This window comes from Vombatus ursinus, unplaced genomic scaffold, assembly GCF_900497805.2.
Source record: "Vombatus ursinus unplaced genomic scaffold, bare-nosed wombat genome assembly UNPS02014791.1, whole genome shotgun sequence".
NCBI classification, from domain to species: domain Eukaryota; kingdom Metazoa; phylum Chordata; class Mammalia; order Diprotodontia; family Vombatidae; genus Vombatus; species Vombatus ursinus.
Window position 1 is genome coordinate 61,818,249 of NW_020954569.1, and position 20,299 is coordinate 61,838,547.

At 39.3% G+C, this 20,299-nt stretch overlaps 1 protein-coding gene across 2 annotated transcripts in view; it reads left to right on the plus strand.

The window, feature by feature from the left end:
- SETBP1 (SET binding protein 1) overlaps window positions 1-20,299 on the plus strand; it is a 480,012-nt gene that overhangs the window by 423,417 nt on the left and 36,296 nt on the right. For both annotated transcript variants that reach the window (XM_027868892.1, XM_027868893.1), the window contains exon 6: window positions 18,665-18,835. In XM_027868892.1, coding sequence (XP_027724693.1) covers window positions 18,665-18,835 — 171 coding nt within the window. The remainder of the gene's footprint in view (window positions 1-18,664; window positions 18,836-20,299) is intronic.

Below are 20,299 nucleotides of genomic sequence, written 5' to 3' on the forward strand. Positions count from 1 at the left end.
TGTGTGTGTGTGTGTGTGTGTGTGTGTGTGTGTGTGTGTGTGTCTGTATCTGTTTCTGTGTCTGTGTGTCTGTGATGTTGGGCAAGTGACTTGTCTTTCCTGAGCCTTACTTTCCTTATTTGTAAAACGTGAGGATTTGACCAGAGGGTGCCCAAGGGCCCTTCTACCTATAAATCTATGGTACTCTATCCCCAAGGGCTAAATGGAATATAATCAGGTACTCCAAATCTGTGGCATGGATGATACATGGTTTAGATACCAGGAAGGGAGTATGAAGGAAGTGCAGCTTGCACTGGGCCTCAAAGGAGCAAAATGTTTTAGAATAAGATGGCAAGGCAGTCACGTAAGCTAAGGCATGTTTAGAAAGATGCCGAAAGACCTGCTAATATGGATCCTTTCATGAAAAGAAATTCTTTGAAGAGCTAGTCCTATGAGGATCGGGACTGTATCTAAATTATTTTTGTGTCTACCTCCTAACCCCCATCAAGCATAATACTTAGCACATAGAAGATGCTTAATCAATGGTAGTTAAATGAATGAATGAATGTCTATCCTTAGACCAGGTAATGTATATAATAGTTCTCAATGTTATGGGTCCTCCAAGAAAACTATCACCTACAAAAGGCATTTTTGAGATAGCAACCTCTTTTACTTTAAAAAATTAAGATTTGAAAAGTTTTTCTCATAATATCTCATTTGATCTTCTCATCTTATTCTTTCTTCTCATATTTTTTTTGTATCCTCAGCAACTTGCACACACAAAGTAGACACATAATAAATGTACTTGTTGAACTGAATTGAATGGGCATTTTTTTTAAAATGCCCAACACATTTCATCTCTTTCACTTTCTTCGGTTTGGAGAAGGAAAATAACATAGCTGGTTTCGGAATCTGGAAATCTTCAGGGTTCTCCAGTCCATTGGAGATGCTGCCAGGGATGGCTCATAAAATGAAAAACTACCTTGTCTATCCTGCATCTTTTAAAAAGTCCTGTGTATGCTTCAGTGACGCTCCTTGGTCATTCATTTGTTGCCTAAACCCTGGTGTTACTTTCCCTTTCTCTCTTCAGGCAGCTTATACCTCAGACTCACATGGAATCCTGGAAGTTATTTCTTAGCTCTGTGCATTTATGGGGATTTTCCACAGTTTTGTAGCCTAATCAAGAATTCAATCAGAATTAGTATTTCAGCAGTTTCTGCCACTTCTTAATCCTGCATTAGGCTATTATGTGCTTGTACCCAGAGCTAACGAAATGGAATTAAGAAACAAGCCAGTGGCTGACAAAGAAGCTATCTGTGAAAGATTCTTTTACTCCATCTTCTTTGTCTAAGGGAAAGGCATAGGAAACTTCATGTCCCCCTCCCCTCCCCATCTCTCTCTTTTCCCCTCTGACCTTCCAGTGGCATGTGGCATGGCCTGTAACAGTAGGAAAGGGTTCTGTGGTTTAAATGAGAAATCCATAGTAGCTCCTCAGGAAAATAAAAGAACAGGATTTAGAAACAATATTACTATTCACATCTTCCTGAGCAAATGCTTTTTTGAGCCATTCTAGGTGCATAGTGATTTATTTACCACTATGAGACTTTAAAAAGGACGTACTATATTCTCTTGATTTAGGAAAAAGTACATTGAAACCTCATTCTAGCTCTCTAGTTGAACATAATTCAGCCTAAGTTAGTTTAGTCTGGGAGCTGGAACAAGGAACAAGGAAGTTGGTACTGAAGTGACCAAAAGTGACAGAAAGACCTTTACTTCTCAGACAGCTCTGTGGCCCAGAACTCCCAAGGAAAGCAGTGTAACAAAACTTACACACAAATATCTGTAAGAGTGGTATTATACATGCATAATAATGCTTACATATAATGTATACATTTTGATGTGTATATGTGTGTATTTATGTACATAAGTGTAGGTACATATATATATATATACATACATATATATACACACACACATACACATATATACTTCCATGAGAGATTTATGTTGTAATTCATGGTGTGGTGTAACAACGTGAGCTCTGGAATGAGTCAGGAAAGCAGGGTTCTAGCCCCAAGTTCTGACAACTATTAGCTACATGATTTGGGGCAATTCATTTTTCTCTTTGGGCTTCTTTTTCCTCATCTGTAGTGTGAAGGGGTTTTCTAAATTACTTCTAAGGTCCCTCCCAGCACTGATAATCTGCAAGTATATAGACCAGGGACCTGGAGGGGTGGAGAGGGCTATATGTTTCTCCACTTCTGTCCATGACCAAGAAGTGTTACTTTACTATTGGTTCCATAAAAATAAATTATAATAATTGGCTTATACAGGCCTGTAAAGTTTTGCAACATGCTTCTCAGATTTTGCAGATGAAGCAGCTGAGGCTCAAAGAGGATGTGACTTGCCCAAGGCCACACAATGAGGAGGCATCAAAGTCAGGGTTTGAACTTAGCTGATTCTTATTCCATTCTCGTTCTCTTTTCTACTAAGGCCAAGGGTGGGGAACTTGAAGCCTCAAGGCCACAGGTGACCCTCTAGGTCCTCAGGTGTGGCCTTTTGATTGAGTCCAAGTTTTACAGAACAAATCCTTTTATTAAGGGGATTTGTATTGTGAAGTTTGTATTCAGTCAAAGGGCCGCACTTGAGGACCTAGAGGGCCACCTGTGGCCTTGAGGCTGCAGGTTCCCCACTGCTGTTAGGCCATTGCTGCCTCTTGTTTATTTCCCACGTTGGGTTATAAATAATTTCTACTTAAGCAAAGCATTCTATTCAATGTGTATCATCAATTCTGTTGCCTGTTGCCTCTTACTCCTGGCATACATGTGTATATTTCCTTCCTCACTCTTAGACTTTCTTAAATATTTAGAACCACAGAGTTTTAGAGCTAGACAGGATATAAGAGGTTATTTGGTCCAAACTCCCCATTATGGATGAGGTAACTGATTTTCATAGAGATTAAGTTAGAGATGTGCTAGAACCAGTTCTAACTGGAGAGCATTTACACCTCCGAAATAATTGCCACATATCAGGGCTTGATTTATTGTTTTGTTGATTGTCTAAAATTAAGAAAGTTTTAATGAGGCAGATTAAATTAAAAAGTGTGGATTTATACTTCGTTTTTCCAGAGAGTCCACTTGATTAAACATTTACCAGCGTATCCCTGTATTTCTCTACAAAGATAGCTTGAGCTCAGGAGGAATGTAGAAGAAGGCCCCAGAGTGGAACCCTGGAGATTATGGGTTTATAACAACAACAACATCAACAACAAGAAAACTGGCATTTATATAGCACTTCAAGATTTGGAGGTACAATCATTACCTCATGTGAGCCTCATACACCCCTAGAAGGGATTTGTCCAAGATTACATAGCTAATAGTAGGAGTGGGAAGCTGGAACTAGAGTCAAAACCAGGGGCTCCTTCCACTGTACCGTACTGCTTTCCTCCATGTCATTGACCCAAAGGAAATTCTGTCTTGACTTAGGACATTTTCTGACACTGGAGATATGTAAAATCATTCCTTACGAGACTCTTCCCAATGATCTAAATGCTTAAGGGAATCACCAGAGGGACCTTAGAGATCATCTAGTTTTGTCCCCTCATTTGACAAGAGAAGAAAATGGAGGCCCAGGGAGAAGAAATGACTTGCCCAAGGTGACACAGCTGGTTAGCAGCAGAAGTCAATCCTCTTCCTTACACACACTGCAGTCCTTGTGTTATACTACTTGTTGTTGAGTCGTTTTTCAGTGATATGTGCCTCTTTGTGATCCCATTTGGGGTTTTCTTGGTAAAAATACTGGACTGGTTTCCTTCTCCAGCTCATTTTACAGGTGAGGAGACTGAGACAATCATGGTTAAGTGACTTGCCCAGGGTCACACAGCTAGTAAGTCTCTGAGGCCAAATTTTGAACTCAGGTCTTCCTGATTCTAGACCTAGCACTCTAACCATGGTGCTGTCTAGCTGCCTCATTATGCTACAGTGGTTCTTACCTGCTCTACCAGAATTTCTCTTTTCCTAAGAGATGTCCATGCCACCTTTCCAATTTACTGTAATTTTGCTAAACATTGCTACTCTCTCAGCCAAACTAACTGCCCTCTCAGTTCTAAACACTGCCATCAGGCCCTTTATACAACCAAGACTCAGAATAGTGGCAATTTGTCTAGGATTTTCTTTTCTCTGTTTATTCTGAAGTTCTGCCAGGGTCAGTGTTAGCCTAATAATCTGTGACAGGACATCCATTACTCCTCCCCCCTACCAAAAAAAAATTCATATGCATATTTTTTTTTAAAAATCCAAATCCTATAATACACATAAAATTAGCACTGGATTTGGAATAAGGCTTAAATTCAAATTCCTCCCTTTTGAAGAAAGGTGGCACAATAGAAAGACTGTGAGTCAGAAGACATGAGTTCAAATCTTATCCCTGCCATTTAAATACCTCTATGACACTAATTAATGTAAACCCTCTTGCCCTTATGTTCCTCATCTTTAAAATGAGGGGATTGGAGTAGATGCCCTTTAAGTTCCCTTCAGCTGTAAATCCATAATCTGTGATATTTGACGTTGGGCAGATCACTTCCCCCTCAAAAAAATCTCAATATCCTCTATCTGTAAAATGAAAGGATAATGCCTGATTTCCATAGAGTCCACACACTGGGTAGATATGCCGATACAGCTTGCCCTAGGTTCATTGTAGGTCTGTGATAACTTCTAAGGCCCTTTCCAACTCTTAAAGTCTAGCATTCTTAGTTGGAAGTGACTGTGGCAGAACAGAGAACAGTAATTAATCACACTGCAAAAGAATTTGCTCATTTTATAGAAAAATCCTTCATAGACTTCCTTTAAATACTAAATACCTTTGATTTATTTAAAATAAGATTTAATTTTTAATGCTAATTTTCATGCAACTCTAAGCATCTTGAGGACATATTGTAGGCATCTTTGAATAATAGAGTGTGTCCTGCATATGCTCTACTTCTCATGACTGTATCAATCCCCTACCCCTCCAAGAATAATGTGCTCATTATTCATCTTCTGAGCACTGACGGTTAGCAGTCAGGCATCCTCTTCTCATCGACTAGGTGTCTCTTTATCTATGGCCAGGTGACTGGCCAAGCAAGAGTTAGAAAACAAGCAACTTACCTTGTTATACTAGACTAGAAGTGTTTAGAAAACAATGCCAATAACATGATTTCATGCCAATTACCTGGATATTCATTTCTTTTCTTATTTCCTGTCTCAGGATTCCAGTACCCCTAACTATCTCATGTTGCAAGAAGACAAAGAGGAAAGACTAGTGAAAGAGTAAGAATAAAGTTATAGATAACATAGAGGAAATGGATCAAGGAAATGCGAGTGTTTTTGGTTTATGAAGGTTAAAGGTGACACAAATTTCGTTTATGCTATCTATGGGTCTATAGGTCCAAGAATCTATGATTCCTAGATCCTTTTCTCACTTACTTTCTTTTAACATTCATTTCATTACGTCATATTTTCCCATCAGACATTGTAGTCTACATCAACTTATTAAACATTAACTATTACATACCTCTTGTAATTATTTCAGGCCAGAATTTTGCTATTTTTCCTATTTTGTGGCCAAAATTGCAGAGTGAATGGGAAATACAATGTGATTTTGAAATTAACTTTTAAAGTTCAAAGCAGAACAACTAAATGCAAATTATGTAAAAATAAGTATAAAAACAGGTAAATTTCTAGAGTAGCACTTATGAAAGGAAACATCGCACCAATGAATATTATTTTAATATGTTAAAAAGTTTAAGTCCTAGTTTCTAAGACCATTAGTGCCAATAAAGAAACTTAATGAGTCATGTTATCTGTCCATATCAAGTGCTATGCAATTTACTTTTCCTGATACAGTTTCTAGAATGAATATGAGTTAAAATTACTCCAATTTAAATTGTGTAGAAGATGGAAGTAAGTTCAGATAACTGAGGACGAATATCTAAATATTGTACAGTGCTGTGTAAAACAGTGTCAGAATTGCTAAGTTGAGCCTGGAGAGGGAAGCTAAGGAGAGCAAAAGGGTCCTCTTTTAAAAGCAATATTCAGAGAATAAGGAAGATCAAAGAAGGGATAGGACCACTGCATAAAATGATGAAAGAAAGAAAGATGGCTGTTCAGTTTTTATTTTACTTTTATTTCTCTGCCAAGGAGAACTATCTTTGTACTAGAAATGACAAAACAGAAATACTTCATATGAAGCTAATAGCCAAGATAAACAAGTAAAGACATCCTAGGTTTGCTTGGGGAATTGATAAATTCAAAGAAGGAAGGAGATAAGCATTTGTTAAGTGCCTACTATGGCATTAGCTAAGCACTTTACAAATATCATCTCATTTGATCCTTTCAACCACCTTAGGATGTAAGTGCTATTATTGTCCTTTTACAGATGAGGAAAATGAGGCAGACAGACTTGCCCAAGGTCACAAAGCTAGTGTCTGAGTCCAGGTTTGAAGTCACGTCTTCCTGACTCCAGTTCCAGTGTTCTGTCCACTGCACTACCTAGCTGCCTCTGAATTCAAGTTACTTGACCAAAATAAACTACATCCTCAGGTTCTGTAAACATTGGTGTATGTGATTTTTGAATCGCTCTCAGTGATAGTTGAAAGATTTCAGCAAACAGGATGAGTATCATAGGCCTGGAAAGGAGCAGATGCCCTGACTTTCAAAAAAGGGAAGAGATTAGAGTCTGAACTGTAAGCCAGTGAACTCAACTTTGATTTCTGACAAAATTCTAGAATTGATCACTGAAAAATGATTAATGAACATCTAGAAAGGAAAGTGGTGGTTATGAAAAGCTGATAACTTCAAAAAGAAGTTGTGCCAGCCTAATCTTATTTCCTTTCTTGACAAGGTTACTAAAACTAATAGTTCAGAAGAATGTGGTAGATATATTTTGCCTCCATTTTAGCATACTGATAAAGTATCTTGTACTATTTTTGTAGAGAAGATGGAAAGATGTGGACTAGATGATAGTACAGCTAGACGGTTTTGAAACTGATTAAATGACAACTGAAAGAGTAGTCATTAATGGGTCAGTGTCAACTTGGCAGGAGGTCTCTGTGAAAGTTCCCCGGGGATTTATGTTAAACCATGGTCTGTTTAACATTTAGATTAGCAGCTTAAATTAAAGGCATAGATGGCATGATCATCAAATTTTGCAGATGACAGAAAGTTAGGAAGGACAGGATACCTAACGCACTGGATGACCAAGATTCAGAAAGGTTTTGACGGGCTAGAATATAATAAGATGAAATTCAATAAGGATAAATTTGAAGTCTTGCACTTGACCATGAAAAAATCAACTTCACAAGCATCAGACAGGGAGACAGAGTTAGAGAGCAGTTTGCCTGAAAAGATGTGGGTCTTCTAGTGAATTCTGAGCCCAGCCCACACAGCTGTGTGATGTGATAGCCTGGGCTACTTAAAGAGGAACAGTGGCCAGGAATGAGGAGAGGATAGGCCCTCTGGACCCTGTCTGATCAGCCCACAGCTGGGGTACTGGGTTTGGCTCTCAGTACCAAAATTTTTTAAAAAGGCATTGTTAAATAGGAAAGGATAGCCCCAGAAATGGCAAAAGGCCTTGGTCATGTCTTATGAGCATAGTTGGAAGGAACTGGGGAGATTCAGCATAAGTAAGAGGAGACTTGGTAGGAACATGATAGCTGTCTCCAAATATTTGAAGAGCTGCCTTATGGAAGAGGAGGTTAGATTTGTTTTGTTTGGCCCCAGAAGGACAGAACCAGGATCAATGGGTGGAAGTCACAATGAGGAAGATTTAGGCTCATTATCAGACAAATCTTCATAACATTTAGAACTGTCCAAAAGAGGGATGGCTTGCGTAGGAGGTTGTGAGTTCCCCCTCGGTGAAGGTCATCAGGCAGAGACAGCATGGCTACTTTTCAGGTATGTTAATAGTGGGAATTCTTTTTCAGGTGTGAGTTGGTCACTGAAATCTCTTCTGTCTCAAATTTTTTGATCATCTTTTTTTTGCCACTAACTTCTTCTAAGGCAAAATGTCTTACTATTCCTTCCCCTGAAAGCCCTTTTCTCTACTCAAAGCCTGATTTCTTCTATTGGACTAAAACCACCAGAGAGGTTTTAAAATTTTATTTTTAACTTTCTTTTTACTGTCACCTATCTGGCACCAAAGTCCATCTTGCTTTGAGGCTACCTCTCACAAAATACTTATTTATATTTTAATAGCATCCTGCCTTGGCTATTTTTAGCTACCTTTTCTTAGCCTTCCAAATGAAATTTGTGGGGCATGGAAGTCTGCAGCACAATTATTTACTCCTCCTATGAGGCTATAACCCCAGTTATCCTGTTGGCTTCCTATGAATCTTCAACTGGAGTTTCAAAATTGCCTTCCTAATTTCCAGAGTTCTCTGCTGAATAAATTTCCTTTTCTGACCCCAGAGTGACAATAACTCAAATAAAAATTCGGTAAAGTTTGCAAAGTGCTTTCTTTACAACAGCCATTAAAGTAGATACTGCAAGTATGAGACCCCATTTTCTAGATAATGAAACAGCTTCAGGGAAGTTAAGTGACTTGCCCAGGGTCACGCAACCTATATTTGTTGTATCCCAAATTTGAACCAAGGCCTCTTGATTTGTAAGAAAACACTCATTCTAATACATCACACTAATATATCACAATGACTCCTATCCATTCAGCATCCCTAACAACCAAAATTCTATTCCTCTGATTATTTATTCCCCTTTCTCACCTTTCTGGAATGTCTGGAAGCTACCATTACTCTATCTTGCTATAGTCATTCTTCACACTTTTTAGCCAGGGAGAAATTCCTTTTTTTTTTTAAATCAAATTGGAAAATCAGTCGCTTTTAGCCATGTTTCATATGTCTTTCAGCCACTTTATAAACTATTAGCTATGAGCTCCATTTTTACATTATATTGTGTCTATTTGGTTGGAACTAATGCAGCTGCCATCCAATCTAGGGCTTATCTCAGGGCCACTCTGTTGTCTACCAATAATGAAATTATCTTAGGAGAACAGTTGTCAAATATACACACATTATATGTATATATGCACACAGCACACACACGTGTGTGTATGTGTATATGTATACTGCCTCACACTTCTTGACACAGGCTTACTGAACCAACCAAGTAGAAAGGAATAGTGAGATGCACTTAACCTTATTAGTTTCAGTAGGACTGACTCTCTCCAATCCATCAGTGTAGAGAGACATTGGAGAAACTCAAACTATTTCCACATCTCATTTACATAATGGATGAGATGTGAAATGAGCCCAATGCATGAGGAACCACCCGGAGGCACTAAAGTTTATCACAATACGTAAGAGTTCTTTTAGATCATTGCATTAAATTTCCCCTAACAAGATAAGTTAATTGCATTACTGTACGAACCTCGAGATGATCAACTGTAAGCCTTTAGTAGAGGGAGTGCAGCTGTTGGCCAGGCATGTGGTCCAGTGGCCCAGGAATACCTCCACTCCAAATCCTGCTGCCCCTTTAAGAAATTCTGGGCTCCTCTGTAATCTGATGGTGGACTTTGGCTTTATTAGTGAGGTAACCGAGGATGAGTAAATCAACTGTATCAGACAAGCCTCAGGACATCTAGAAATTGATCATTCCGCCAAAATAAGCACTGTGTGTTTATTAGCTGGGAGTTCATCACTATCGCTTCCCTTCATCCAATCCCTAAGAGATTTCAAAGCTATCATCATGGTATTAGCTCTTCTGACTGAACTACTAGAGATAAAGATTGGGAGATCTATCTAATGATGGGTCTAGGTTTCTGTGATTTTTTTCCCCTTTTACTCTGTGGCCTGGGCCTTCCCAGTACACAGACTGTGTGTGTGTGTGTGTATATGAGAGAGAGAGAGAGAGAGAGTATTTTTTTTAGATGAATTAAAGTGGGTAGTGTAAAAAAAACCCATTGAAGACAATGTTAAAACAATGGAACTTTTCTATACATTAAGGAGACAACCATTTAACAAGGATAATGTATGCTAAATTAATGTCTCTAGCCAGATAGTGGCTGATATTGCATTAAGAAGAATAATTAGTTTCCATAACCACATTTATCATGATATAGTCCTAGCATCCCCATATGAGCAGTCTTCTGCCAATTTGTCCACAACAGAAGAGCAAGTTTTGACTGATTCTCTCAAATCAGTAAATAGGCATTTATCTATTTATATGTGTATGTGCACACACATACACACACACACACACAAGCTGGTGAGATCAGGCTCCTCCCCCCCCACCTTTAATGCATCCTCTAAATAAGCAGTAATCAAAATGCAAATAATGTGACCCAGTTAGCAGGGAGATCTGCATTACCATACAGATGCAACGTGTGACTAAACACATATGCAGGATATAGATGGAAGAGATTGTGTGAGAATCTTGCATTAGCTTGTATTGAGCTCTGTGCATTGGGGGACAATATAAGGAAAGAATCTTTTTATAGAGTAGGGCCAGGGACCTCAGGTCTGCAGCATCTGGACCATTAGATGCACTGGTTTCCAAGCTATTCAGTGACAATAGAATTACAAATATGTAGCTGCATGTCAAGGACCAGAACTCTAGTATACTAAAACCTAACCCCAGGAGCATAAAACCTGCACATTGGTCCGGTACTTCATTATTAAGTACCTGCTAAATGTTAGCTACCGTGGGAGTCTGGGCATAAAAAGACAAAAATGAAAATGATTCCTGTCCTCAAGGAGCTTTACAGTCTGTTATTTATCAACTAAGCCTTAATGGAATTGATGGATGCACCTGCAAACATCATCATGAGCAGAGCCCTCACCTATGATTTCCACAATTGGGACATAACTTTTTAAAAGTGAAAACATACAATGGATTATCCCTTTTTGAAGATCTGAAACTCTCCTCTTTACAATATCCTGGTGGGAAATTCCATGAAGATCTTATGGTAACATTGTTCCCTCAGGTCCACCGGTCAGGCCTTTACTGTTATTCTGTGAAAAGAATCACTACTGACTGAGACTGTCTGACTCAGGTCCAGTATAGGACTACATCATTGGAACTCTCAAGGGAGAGCAAAGGTTGAACTATCTGTTGTAGGCCTGAGGGATATATAGGTCAGGGTTCAAGAAACTACCAAAGTCTAGGCAGCTAACCCCTTCACTCCACTGAAATGTATGGAGTCAGACAAGTACGCTTTAATGAATACCTATTTTTCTGTCAAAGTTTTAAAGTCATGTAATCATTTTAGGCCATCTCTGCCCATATCTCAGAAGTATTAAGGTGCAAAATGAAAGAAAAAAAGGCATGAGAATCATAATTGAATCATTTCTTAGGAGTTTGAATGGATGAATGAATAAATGAATGAATGAATGAATGAAGCATTTATTAAGCACTAATTATGTGGCTGGCAAGCACAGAATAAATTTATATAGTTGTGAGAACTTAGAAACTGTCTAGTCCAACCTGTTCACTTTAGATATGGCAAAACAGAGAAAATAGGAATTAAGGAACCTATCCAAGGTCACAAGGACTAATGGCTAGCTAGGAATAGAATCTCTACTACCAGATTTCCTGACTTCCATTCCAATATGCTACATACTAAAAATATTCTACTTGGCATCTTTGGTCAGTGAACAAGTGTTTATTAAGCAGCTCCCATGTGCCCACCCTGGTGGGTGCCTGGTGCAGTGGGAGCTGTGAGGAGAAGACAGTCCAAGAAGCTTACAGTTTGGGGGAGGTGTATGGAATAATTCAAGGGTTCCTTCCCTGTGCCGTACACATGAGCACAGACATAGATGCTCCTTAAGTTTGATCAGAAAGATTAGTGAAAGATATAAATAAGACTTGGATTGAGTTAAGACGAGCTTAATTCCCCTCTGTCTACAAAGAGGAGCATCATGTCAAGAAGATAGAGAGCTGGCATCAGAGGCAGAAAGACCTGGATTCAGTCCCCACTTCTGACCCCTCCTGGCTGTGGGTGCCTGGACAAGTCACTTAAACTGACCTCCCAGTGCTCAGAGCAACTCTCTGAAACTGTAAGAAGCTCCTGACCTGCTTTGGTAGAGGGGGTCTCCTCCAGGAGTTTCTTCAGTCAATGAAAACACAGGCCCTATCTCTATCCCTATATGGAGTCTAAAAATGTTTTCATTTTGAGACATATCTAGTCAGAGATTAAACAAGGAGCATTGCAGAAAACAGATGAGAACAGTGGAGACTGAATGTGTGCCTTTTTTTCCCAGAGTTAAATCAGCATTAGAGCAGGTTTACCTGATAATTTATTGAAACTGCTACCCATGGACCTACCCATTGATAGAAAATAATCCTGAAAATCAGACTGATACTCAAACTGACTGTTGCTGTCTCCATTTTAGAGAGCAAAATGTGTGTGTGTGTATACCTGTGTACGTATGTGTGTATATATGTATGTATACATGAGTGTTTGTGTGTGTTTGTTGGTACACATGTATCTCCACTCACATAGCCACCACCCTAATAAAGGCCATCATTAAGTCTCTTCCACTCCAGTCCATCCTCCACTCATCTGCCAAAGTGATTTTCCTGAAAAGCAGGTATAACCATGCCGCCTTCCATCCCCTACTCAGTGAACTCCAGTGGTTCCTTCTTACCTTTAAGATCAAATATAAAATCCTCTGTTTGGCATTTACAACCTGTTCTCTTCCTACATTTCCAGTCTTATACCTTCCTCACCTCCAAAAACTCTATGACCTAGCTATGCTATTTTTCACACATGACGCCTCCCAGTTGTGTACCTTTGCACTGGCTGTGCCCCATACCTGGAATAAACTCCTTCCTCATCTCTGCCTCTTCAGCTCCCTCAAGGTATGGCTCAAATCCTGTCTTCTACAAGAAACTTTGCCTGGCCTGTTCTGCTGCTAATGCCTTCTTTTTGTTGTTTCCTTCTCTCTATACCATATATAACTTGTACATATAGTTATTTACATGGTGGCTCTCCTGCTAGAATGTGAGCTTCTTGAACACAAAGACTGGGTTTTTGCCTTTCTTCATATCACCAGAACTTAGCGCAGCTAATTATACATTATACGCACTTATACATTTTAAGTGTTTAATAAATGTTTGCTGATTGACTATTATACAGTGAATTCCCATTGTACTTAAAAGTCACATGTAAGATCCTAAGAATTAGATTCAACTCCATGTTATCTAAAATTGTTAAGAAATGGAGTAACAATGCTGTAAAAACAAACACCTTTGAAAGCTGTGAGTACTTGGATGAAGATTCATGATTCCAGAAAACTGATGATGAAAAACACTATTCATTATAGAGAGGTGATGGATTAGGGTAGAGAATGAGACATACATGTTTTGTATACAGCCATTGAGGGAATTTATTTTTCTTGACTATGCGTATTTGTTATAAGAAATTGTATTTATTTTCTTTTTCCAATTGGGTTGGGGATGTAAGGGAGAGAAGATTTCTGCTATTTTTTTATTAGAGAGGGGTAGTGCTACAGATATGAAATATTTCATGCATTTTTAGATCAAGTCACTGTATCATTAGTTTTACTTAACTGTTTTACCTTGTTACAAGAAACCTCTTACAAAGTAGGAATAATCTCTAAACGTTGTAATATAAAAACAAAACACATGAATAAAACTTAAATAAAAAATAACCAAAAAGGAAAAAGAAATTGCCTTGTCAGTCACTTACTCCAAAACTGTTTATGCCATTCCACCCTATACAGAATAAAGTTCAGATGTCTTACCCTGGCATTCAAGGCCCTCCACGAATGTGTTTTTCTAGTCCTTACTCCCACTGATATACCACATAAACTCTCTCATCCATCCATAATGGGTTATGCATTCCCAAATACACCTCATATGCACTGCCTCTGTTCATGCTTTATCCATATGACCTTGAGCAAGTCATCTGATCTCTGAGCGAAAGTTCTTCACGTGTCATATAGGGATATGTTATTAGCCCTGCTTAAAACTTAATTACCTAATAGAGTTCTGAGTCTAAAATGCGATTTTAAATTTGAAATTTCAAGTGCTAAGGATAAGGTGATGCTAGTATGCTCCACCCCCACCCCTTCACACTGCTAGTTAACGATACCTTGGGCAAGTCACTTAACCTTGGAAGCGAATTCTCCTCGGTGATCTTTGTGACCTTAGTAAACTTGGAGAGAAGGTAATTGAGCAGCAACTACCACTTGGGAAGAAACAGAACAAAAATATTGAAGATATTGACTCACCCTCAAGGCGGTAAACAGTGCTTTGGTCTTTGACCTTTACGCATCCTGGGGTAGTCAATAACCTGGCCGTTAGAAGCTGTGCCTGCCACTGATTTTGATTTGGGAGTAGTTTAACCTTGAACTGAGATCCAAGTAACCACGGCAACAGGAAGTAGGCCTCCCTAGCTCGAGAGTAGGAATCCATAAATCATGGTCCCTAATGCAAACACTGTGTGCAGGTAGAGATTTGAGGGGATAAGTGGTTTGTGAGAGATTACCTTTGAAAAATGAATGACTGTCCCTTGATATGTTAGAGCAGAGTTTCACAGAGACTTAAAAAAAAAATTATCAATAGAGGTCACCAGGTTAGAGCAGCATGTTTTCATATAGGTTTTTTTTTCCCTTCTCCAACCCAGCCCCACTTTAATTATAAGCAGATGTTGAATCCGCAGTATTATTAGCATTATTATCTCCACTTTTAAAAAAAATGCTTATTTCAATTCGACAAACATTTAAGAAACCCCTGCTATGTGCAGGGCATTCTGCTAGGAATACAGCTATCCATATAATGCGATAATACATAACTAGAAATACCAACCCCTATCCCCCCCCCCAAAAAAAACAGGCCTTTCCCTCAGCATGCTTATCTTCTCCTGGGGATTACAGCATATAAACAGATACTATAAGTAAATACAAGATAATTTGAGCATAAAGAAAGTATTCACAAGTGGAGGAGTAAGAAAAGGCTTTCTGTTTGAGATAGTTCTTGAAGTAAGCCTTGAAAGAAGCTAAGGAAGGACTCTAATACATGTTTCCATGATCTTTCTCTTGGGTCGGGCTACTCAGATGTCCTGATATATGACAAGTTTATATTTGCCCTAGTCTGTTCTGATATGGCCTTTGCTCACGGGATGCTGTTCAGCCTAGGTGCTCCTTCCTCCACTATCTCAGACTGTCCTCCTTCCATGATGAAACTGACCCCTCCTTCTTTGGATTTCTCAGAGAGCTTATCTAGGGGCCTTGCCTGTCCTGTACACTGTTCCATGCATCATAGTTATTTGTGTATGTCTGTCTTCCTCCTCAGCCCTCTAGATTGTAAACTCTTAGAGAACAGTGTCTTGTGTTATATCTCCCTTTGCCCCACCCACATCTAGCGTGGCTTCTTGCATTTAAACACCTTTTGAAATGATGTGTGTTTAATTTGCTTAGAATATAAAACAGAGGGTCAGCTAGGTGGTGCAGTGGATAGAGCATCGGCCCTGAATTCAGGAGGACCTAGGTTCAAATCCAGCCTCAATCACATAACAATTACTAGCTGTGTGACCCTGGGCAAGTCACTTAACCCCATTGCTTAGCCAAAAAAAAAAAATAATGTAAAACAGAAATTAGCCTTTGGATCAATTAGCCCCATTCCCTTTTCTGGTATCACAGTTTTAGTAACCAAGCTGTCCAGCTACATGCAAGCATTGTAATCAGTAGAACACTATTTCAGAGATAGTGATCACCTTTAGGACATTTCCCATTCCAGAAGTATCCACTGCCATTCAGAAAAAAAGGTATATTACACACTAGATTAGGCACTCCTCAATATCCCTCCAAAATATTGTCCAACCATTCTGCCTCTTGCTGAATGCCGGTGCTGGATATTGAAGCTGTTCCACATTCCTCAGGGTCTTTTTCAACCTGTCTTCCATCAAAATACCACTACCCCAGTTGCTTCTCAGGAGCCACCTGGAATGAAATGGAAACTGAGAATTTATGTGACCTTCCCAGTTGTCTCAATAGTTAATGTCATTGTATTCCTGCCTCCCTTCCTGAGTTTTGCTCTTTAGCCAGTTATGCGCCACACACATGGTCTTGCTTTAGGTACCGTGTGCAGCCACATGTGATATTCTTACACAGGTGTTTTGCTTCTTGAGCTGTTATCCATTCCCTGCATGTAAATAAAAAGTCAAAAAAGAAAGGTCAAAAAATTGTGGAAATCCAGGGTCTCTCTTGGCCTTCCTTTTATAGTTTGCTTTCAGAAGCTTTGGATGGTTACTAGCAACAATAGTTGCGTAGAACTTACGTTAAGTCAGAGAAAGAGGGTCAGTGTAAATTATTAAAAATCTCAACTTAGAGATTTTTCCCAAAAGTATATACAGTAACTTAAACTAATAGGTTTAACGGAACCATGCCTGGTAGAGACCCTGCTTTCACAAGTAGATAAAGATTATAGAGTTTAGAGCTGCTAAGGACTTTAGGACTCACCTTGTCTAACTTTTTCTTTTTAGAGATAGGGAAATTTTGGTCCAAAGACCAATGTAAAGCAACTTGATCTAAAGGTATATGCATGAAAGCAATGGCTACTGAAGTTTTCAAAACCCATTTGTTCTGTTACATAGTCTAAATATTCTATTTCTAGGGTGAGTTCTACTTTTAATTTGCTTCATAAATCATAATGAGAATAAAGATCAATTTAATTCTGCATCAAGCCTGTGTCTACAATGCCACTATTCCCACCTCAGTGAGGTTCAAATAATGGCAGAATTCTTACACAACCTTAACAGCCAATGGGGGAAAAAAGTACATTCTGAGAGAAGAAATATCTGCTTCCATTTAAAATAAATGTTACTGCTATTCTAAAGATCACTAAAGCAATGGACCTTAATCATTAGACCCAGATTCTCTCCGTTATCAGAGTTAACGGCCATCAATTGCAGCCATCCATACATCTAATGCCTTTATTGTCCATTGAGCCTTTGCATGATCTTCCATATTTCCTCACCTTCGTAATTCAGGGCTTTATTCTTTTTCCTTTGTCTTATTATCTTTTTAGGGTGATTTAATGATATTTTATTTTTCCTCTCCCCTTCAAAATGTAATAAAGTCTAAATTTAAGAATGTAATTTTTAAAAGTTATACACTATACCTATAAGCTTAACATCCTCCAATGTTCTTCCTAAAACAGAGGCTGTGACCCTTCTCCTTTGGTTAGAATTAGGAAGCCACCTTCCCTGATTTATCATTGGTAGTTGGCTGCATATTCCTATTAGGATTGCCAGTTATGGGACATCTTTTGGTCAGCTATAGCTAAATATTTTTAGATGCCAGTCTCCCCTGGACCAGGGACTGTGGGTTGTGTCAGTTTGGTAGAGTGGTACAGATGAGCCAAGTGTGGCCTGAAGAGTCTAAGTATGGCCTCTGACCACAAGTTGAGGAAAACCAGGTCCTCTGACTCCAGAGCCAAAAAAAAAAAAAAAGTTTCCACCTCATTACCCAAACACTTGACAGAAAATCAGGTACCCATCTTAAAGCACAAAGTACCTGCATTTGATAACAAGGATAATGTCAATGACTATTTGAATTAATGCCCACTTAGAAGGCTTTCAGTAAGTATTTGATAACACCAATGAGCAAGGTTGGGTAACGGGTTCAAAAGAAAGAGAGGAGCCAACAGGTAATAAAGGTCAGGGACTCCATACATATAGCTCTGAAACATCTGATAGAAAACTAAAGAATCCAGGTAGTCATCCAAATTATTTCTTTTTTTTTTGTTTTTGTTTTTGCTTTTAGACAATTGGGGTTAAGTGACTTGCCCAGGGTCACACAGCTAGTAAGTAGCAAGTGTTTGGTCTCAGGCCAGATTTGAACTCAGGTCCTCCTGACTTCAGGGTTGGTGCTCTATCCACTGCTCCACCTATCTGCCCCGAATTGTTTCTAACTGTACAACAATAGAGTTTCCCCAGATCCAGCTCTACCAGCATTTTATAGACAGTGCTTAGGGCTGGTAGGTGGTACAGTGGATAGAAGGCTAGATCTAGGGCCAAGAAGTTGTTGTTGAGTTGTTCAGTCATGTCTGACTCTTCATTATCCCATGGACCATACTGTCCATGGGGTTTTCTTGGAGAAGATACTGGAGTGGTTTGCCATTTCCTTCTCTAGTGGATAAAGGCAAACAGAGGTTAAGTGACTTGCCCAGGGTCACACAGCTAGGAAGTGACAGAGATCAGACCCACTCATTTGATCCTCACAACAGCCCAGTGAGGTAGGTGCTGTTATGATCCCCATTTTATAGTGGAAAAACTGAAGCAAACAGAGGTTAAGTGACTTGCCCAAGATCACACAGCTAGTAAATGTCTGAGGCCAGATTTGAACTCAGGTCTTCCTGACCCTGGAGGCAGCTAGGTGGCTCAATGGATTGGAGCACAGGTACCACCATAAACTTGAGCCCATATCTTCCAGACCCCAAGGACAGCATTCTATCTACTGTGACACTTTGACAATCTTCAATTGTTTGTTTTATTGATGCATTTTGTCTTTATATCACTTACTTTCTAGAAAAAGCCCCTCCCCCACACCAACTTCACCCATCCCTTATAACAAAGAAAACCAAGCAAAAATACCTAATTTGTGACTACATCTGACTCTTTTCTAGTTCCTACTAATTAACCTAGCACTTGTGGTGATATCATTCTCTAGGAATTGCAAGTCCCCTTTTAAAAGCAGACCAGACTTCCGTGAATAGTAAAAACGAGGGCCCAGCCTCTACCATGATGACCAGGAGAAAGCCACCATCGGTTGAAAGTATTGCAATAGCCCCAGCGCCAGTATTATCTCTCCTTGCTTCCACGGCAGCAGCATCTGAAGCAGGTGAGTCCTGCAAAAATCTGACGAATCCATGTCGTCTATGGTGGGGGCTGAGGGGAGCACGCTAGGACTGTTCATGCATGCACTTTTATCCCTAGCTCCTCGTACATTCCCTGGCACATAGTAGGTGCTTAATAAATGCTTGGTGATTAGTTGATTTTTGCATGTCATATACTACTATTGGACTGTACACTCTAAGGTTTATCTTGTGTAAAATTTGTATCTTCTCTGGAGGCTAGCACAGTACAGATACAGTGCTCAAGAAGTCTTGGCTAAATTTGAAATACAGCCTCTCTTCTTTAAAATCTCTCCAACACACAGATCTCTTCTTCATTTGAACTCACGGAATTTATTTTCTGTATCATTTATTTTCCATTTAATCACATACTGCCTTGAAATGTTTCTTGCATTATATTGCATTATATGGTCTTATGTTGTATTGCCATTTCACTTTTATGCTTATTGCTGTCCTTCTACAATTCTATTATGAGCTCTTTGAGGGCAGAGCCCCAGTCTTATGTTTTGTGTGTTTGTTGTTGTTGTTGTTGTTGTTTGGTACCCTCTAAAGCACTCAACTCAAAGATGTGAATATGAGAGGCTTAGTAGGAGGTCCATAAATAAGTGTTGAATGAATGAATGAATGAATGAATGAACAAATAAATGAGTGATTTCTGGCCATAGTAAGAATTATTGCTATTAAATTTTAGAAACCATACAAGGGGGTTGTCAACTGTAGCCTCTAATTGATTGATTCATTTTGTCACATAAGTCAGCCTGTCTGGACCTCTCTATAGTGATGTTTCTCCACACCACTCAGTTCCTAAGACATAGTCACAGCTTCCAGGAGTCTGTGACATCACCCAAAGAGGGCCATGGCTTGACCCCAAGAAGTTTGTGATCAGCCAGAGAGTGAGAAATAGGTAATATCCAACTCTCCTCAAGACTGAAAGGCATGGAGGTTGTCTCCGACATAACTATACCTACTCTTCACCCATTACATCCCAATAATCCTCAACTCCACCACTTACCACCGTACAAGCTCCCCGCCTTCCCCATTCTGAGGGGAATTGCAGGGATTTGGTATCACCCACCACACGGACTAAATTAGTAATATCTGGGATTCAGTTCTTCTGAAGGAGGGAAATGAAGCCTGGCCTTTCTGGTCTTCTTCTTCCTTCATATTCTGTCATTCCTTCAGGGGAACATTGCTTTGCTAACTCTTTTTTTTTTTTTTTGCTATCTTTCTGGGATTTTTTCTCTCCTGTATTGTTGCCTCTGCCAGGCTTCTCTATTCCTGAGGTCAGGATTGTCTAAAAATAGCCTAAAGCCATTGAATTGTTGAAAGGTCCTCTAGGAGAATTTTAGGTCCCTCAGGGCAATTATAGCCTAATTCCCACCACAGCAACTGCCACTGGGAAAATCTCTCTCTCTCTCTCTCTCTCTCTCTCTCTCTCTCTCTCTCTCTCT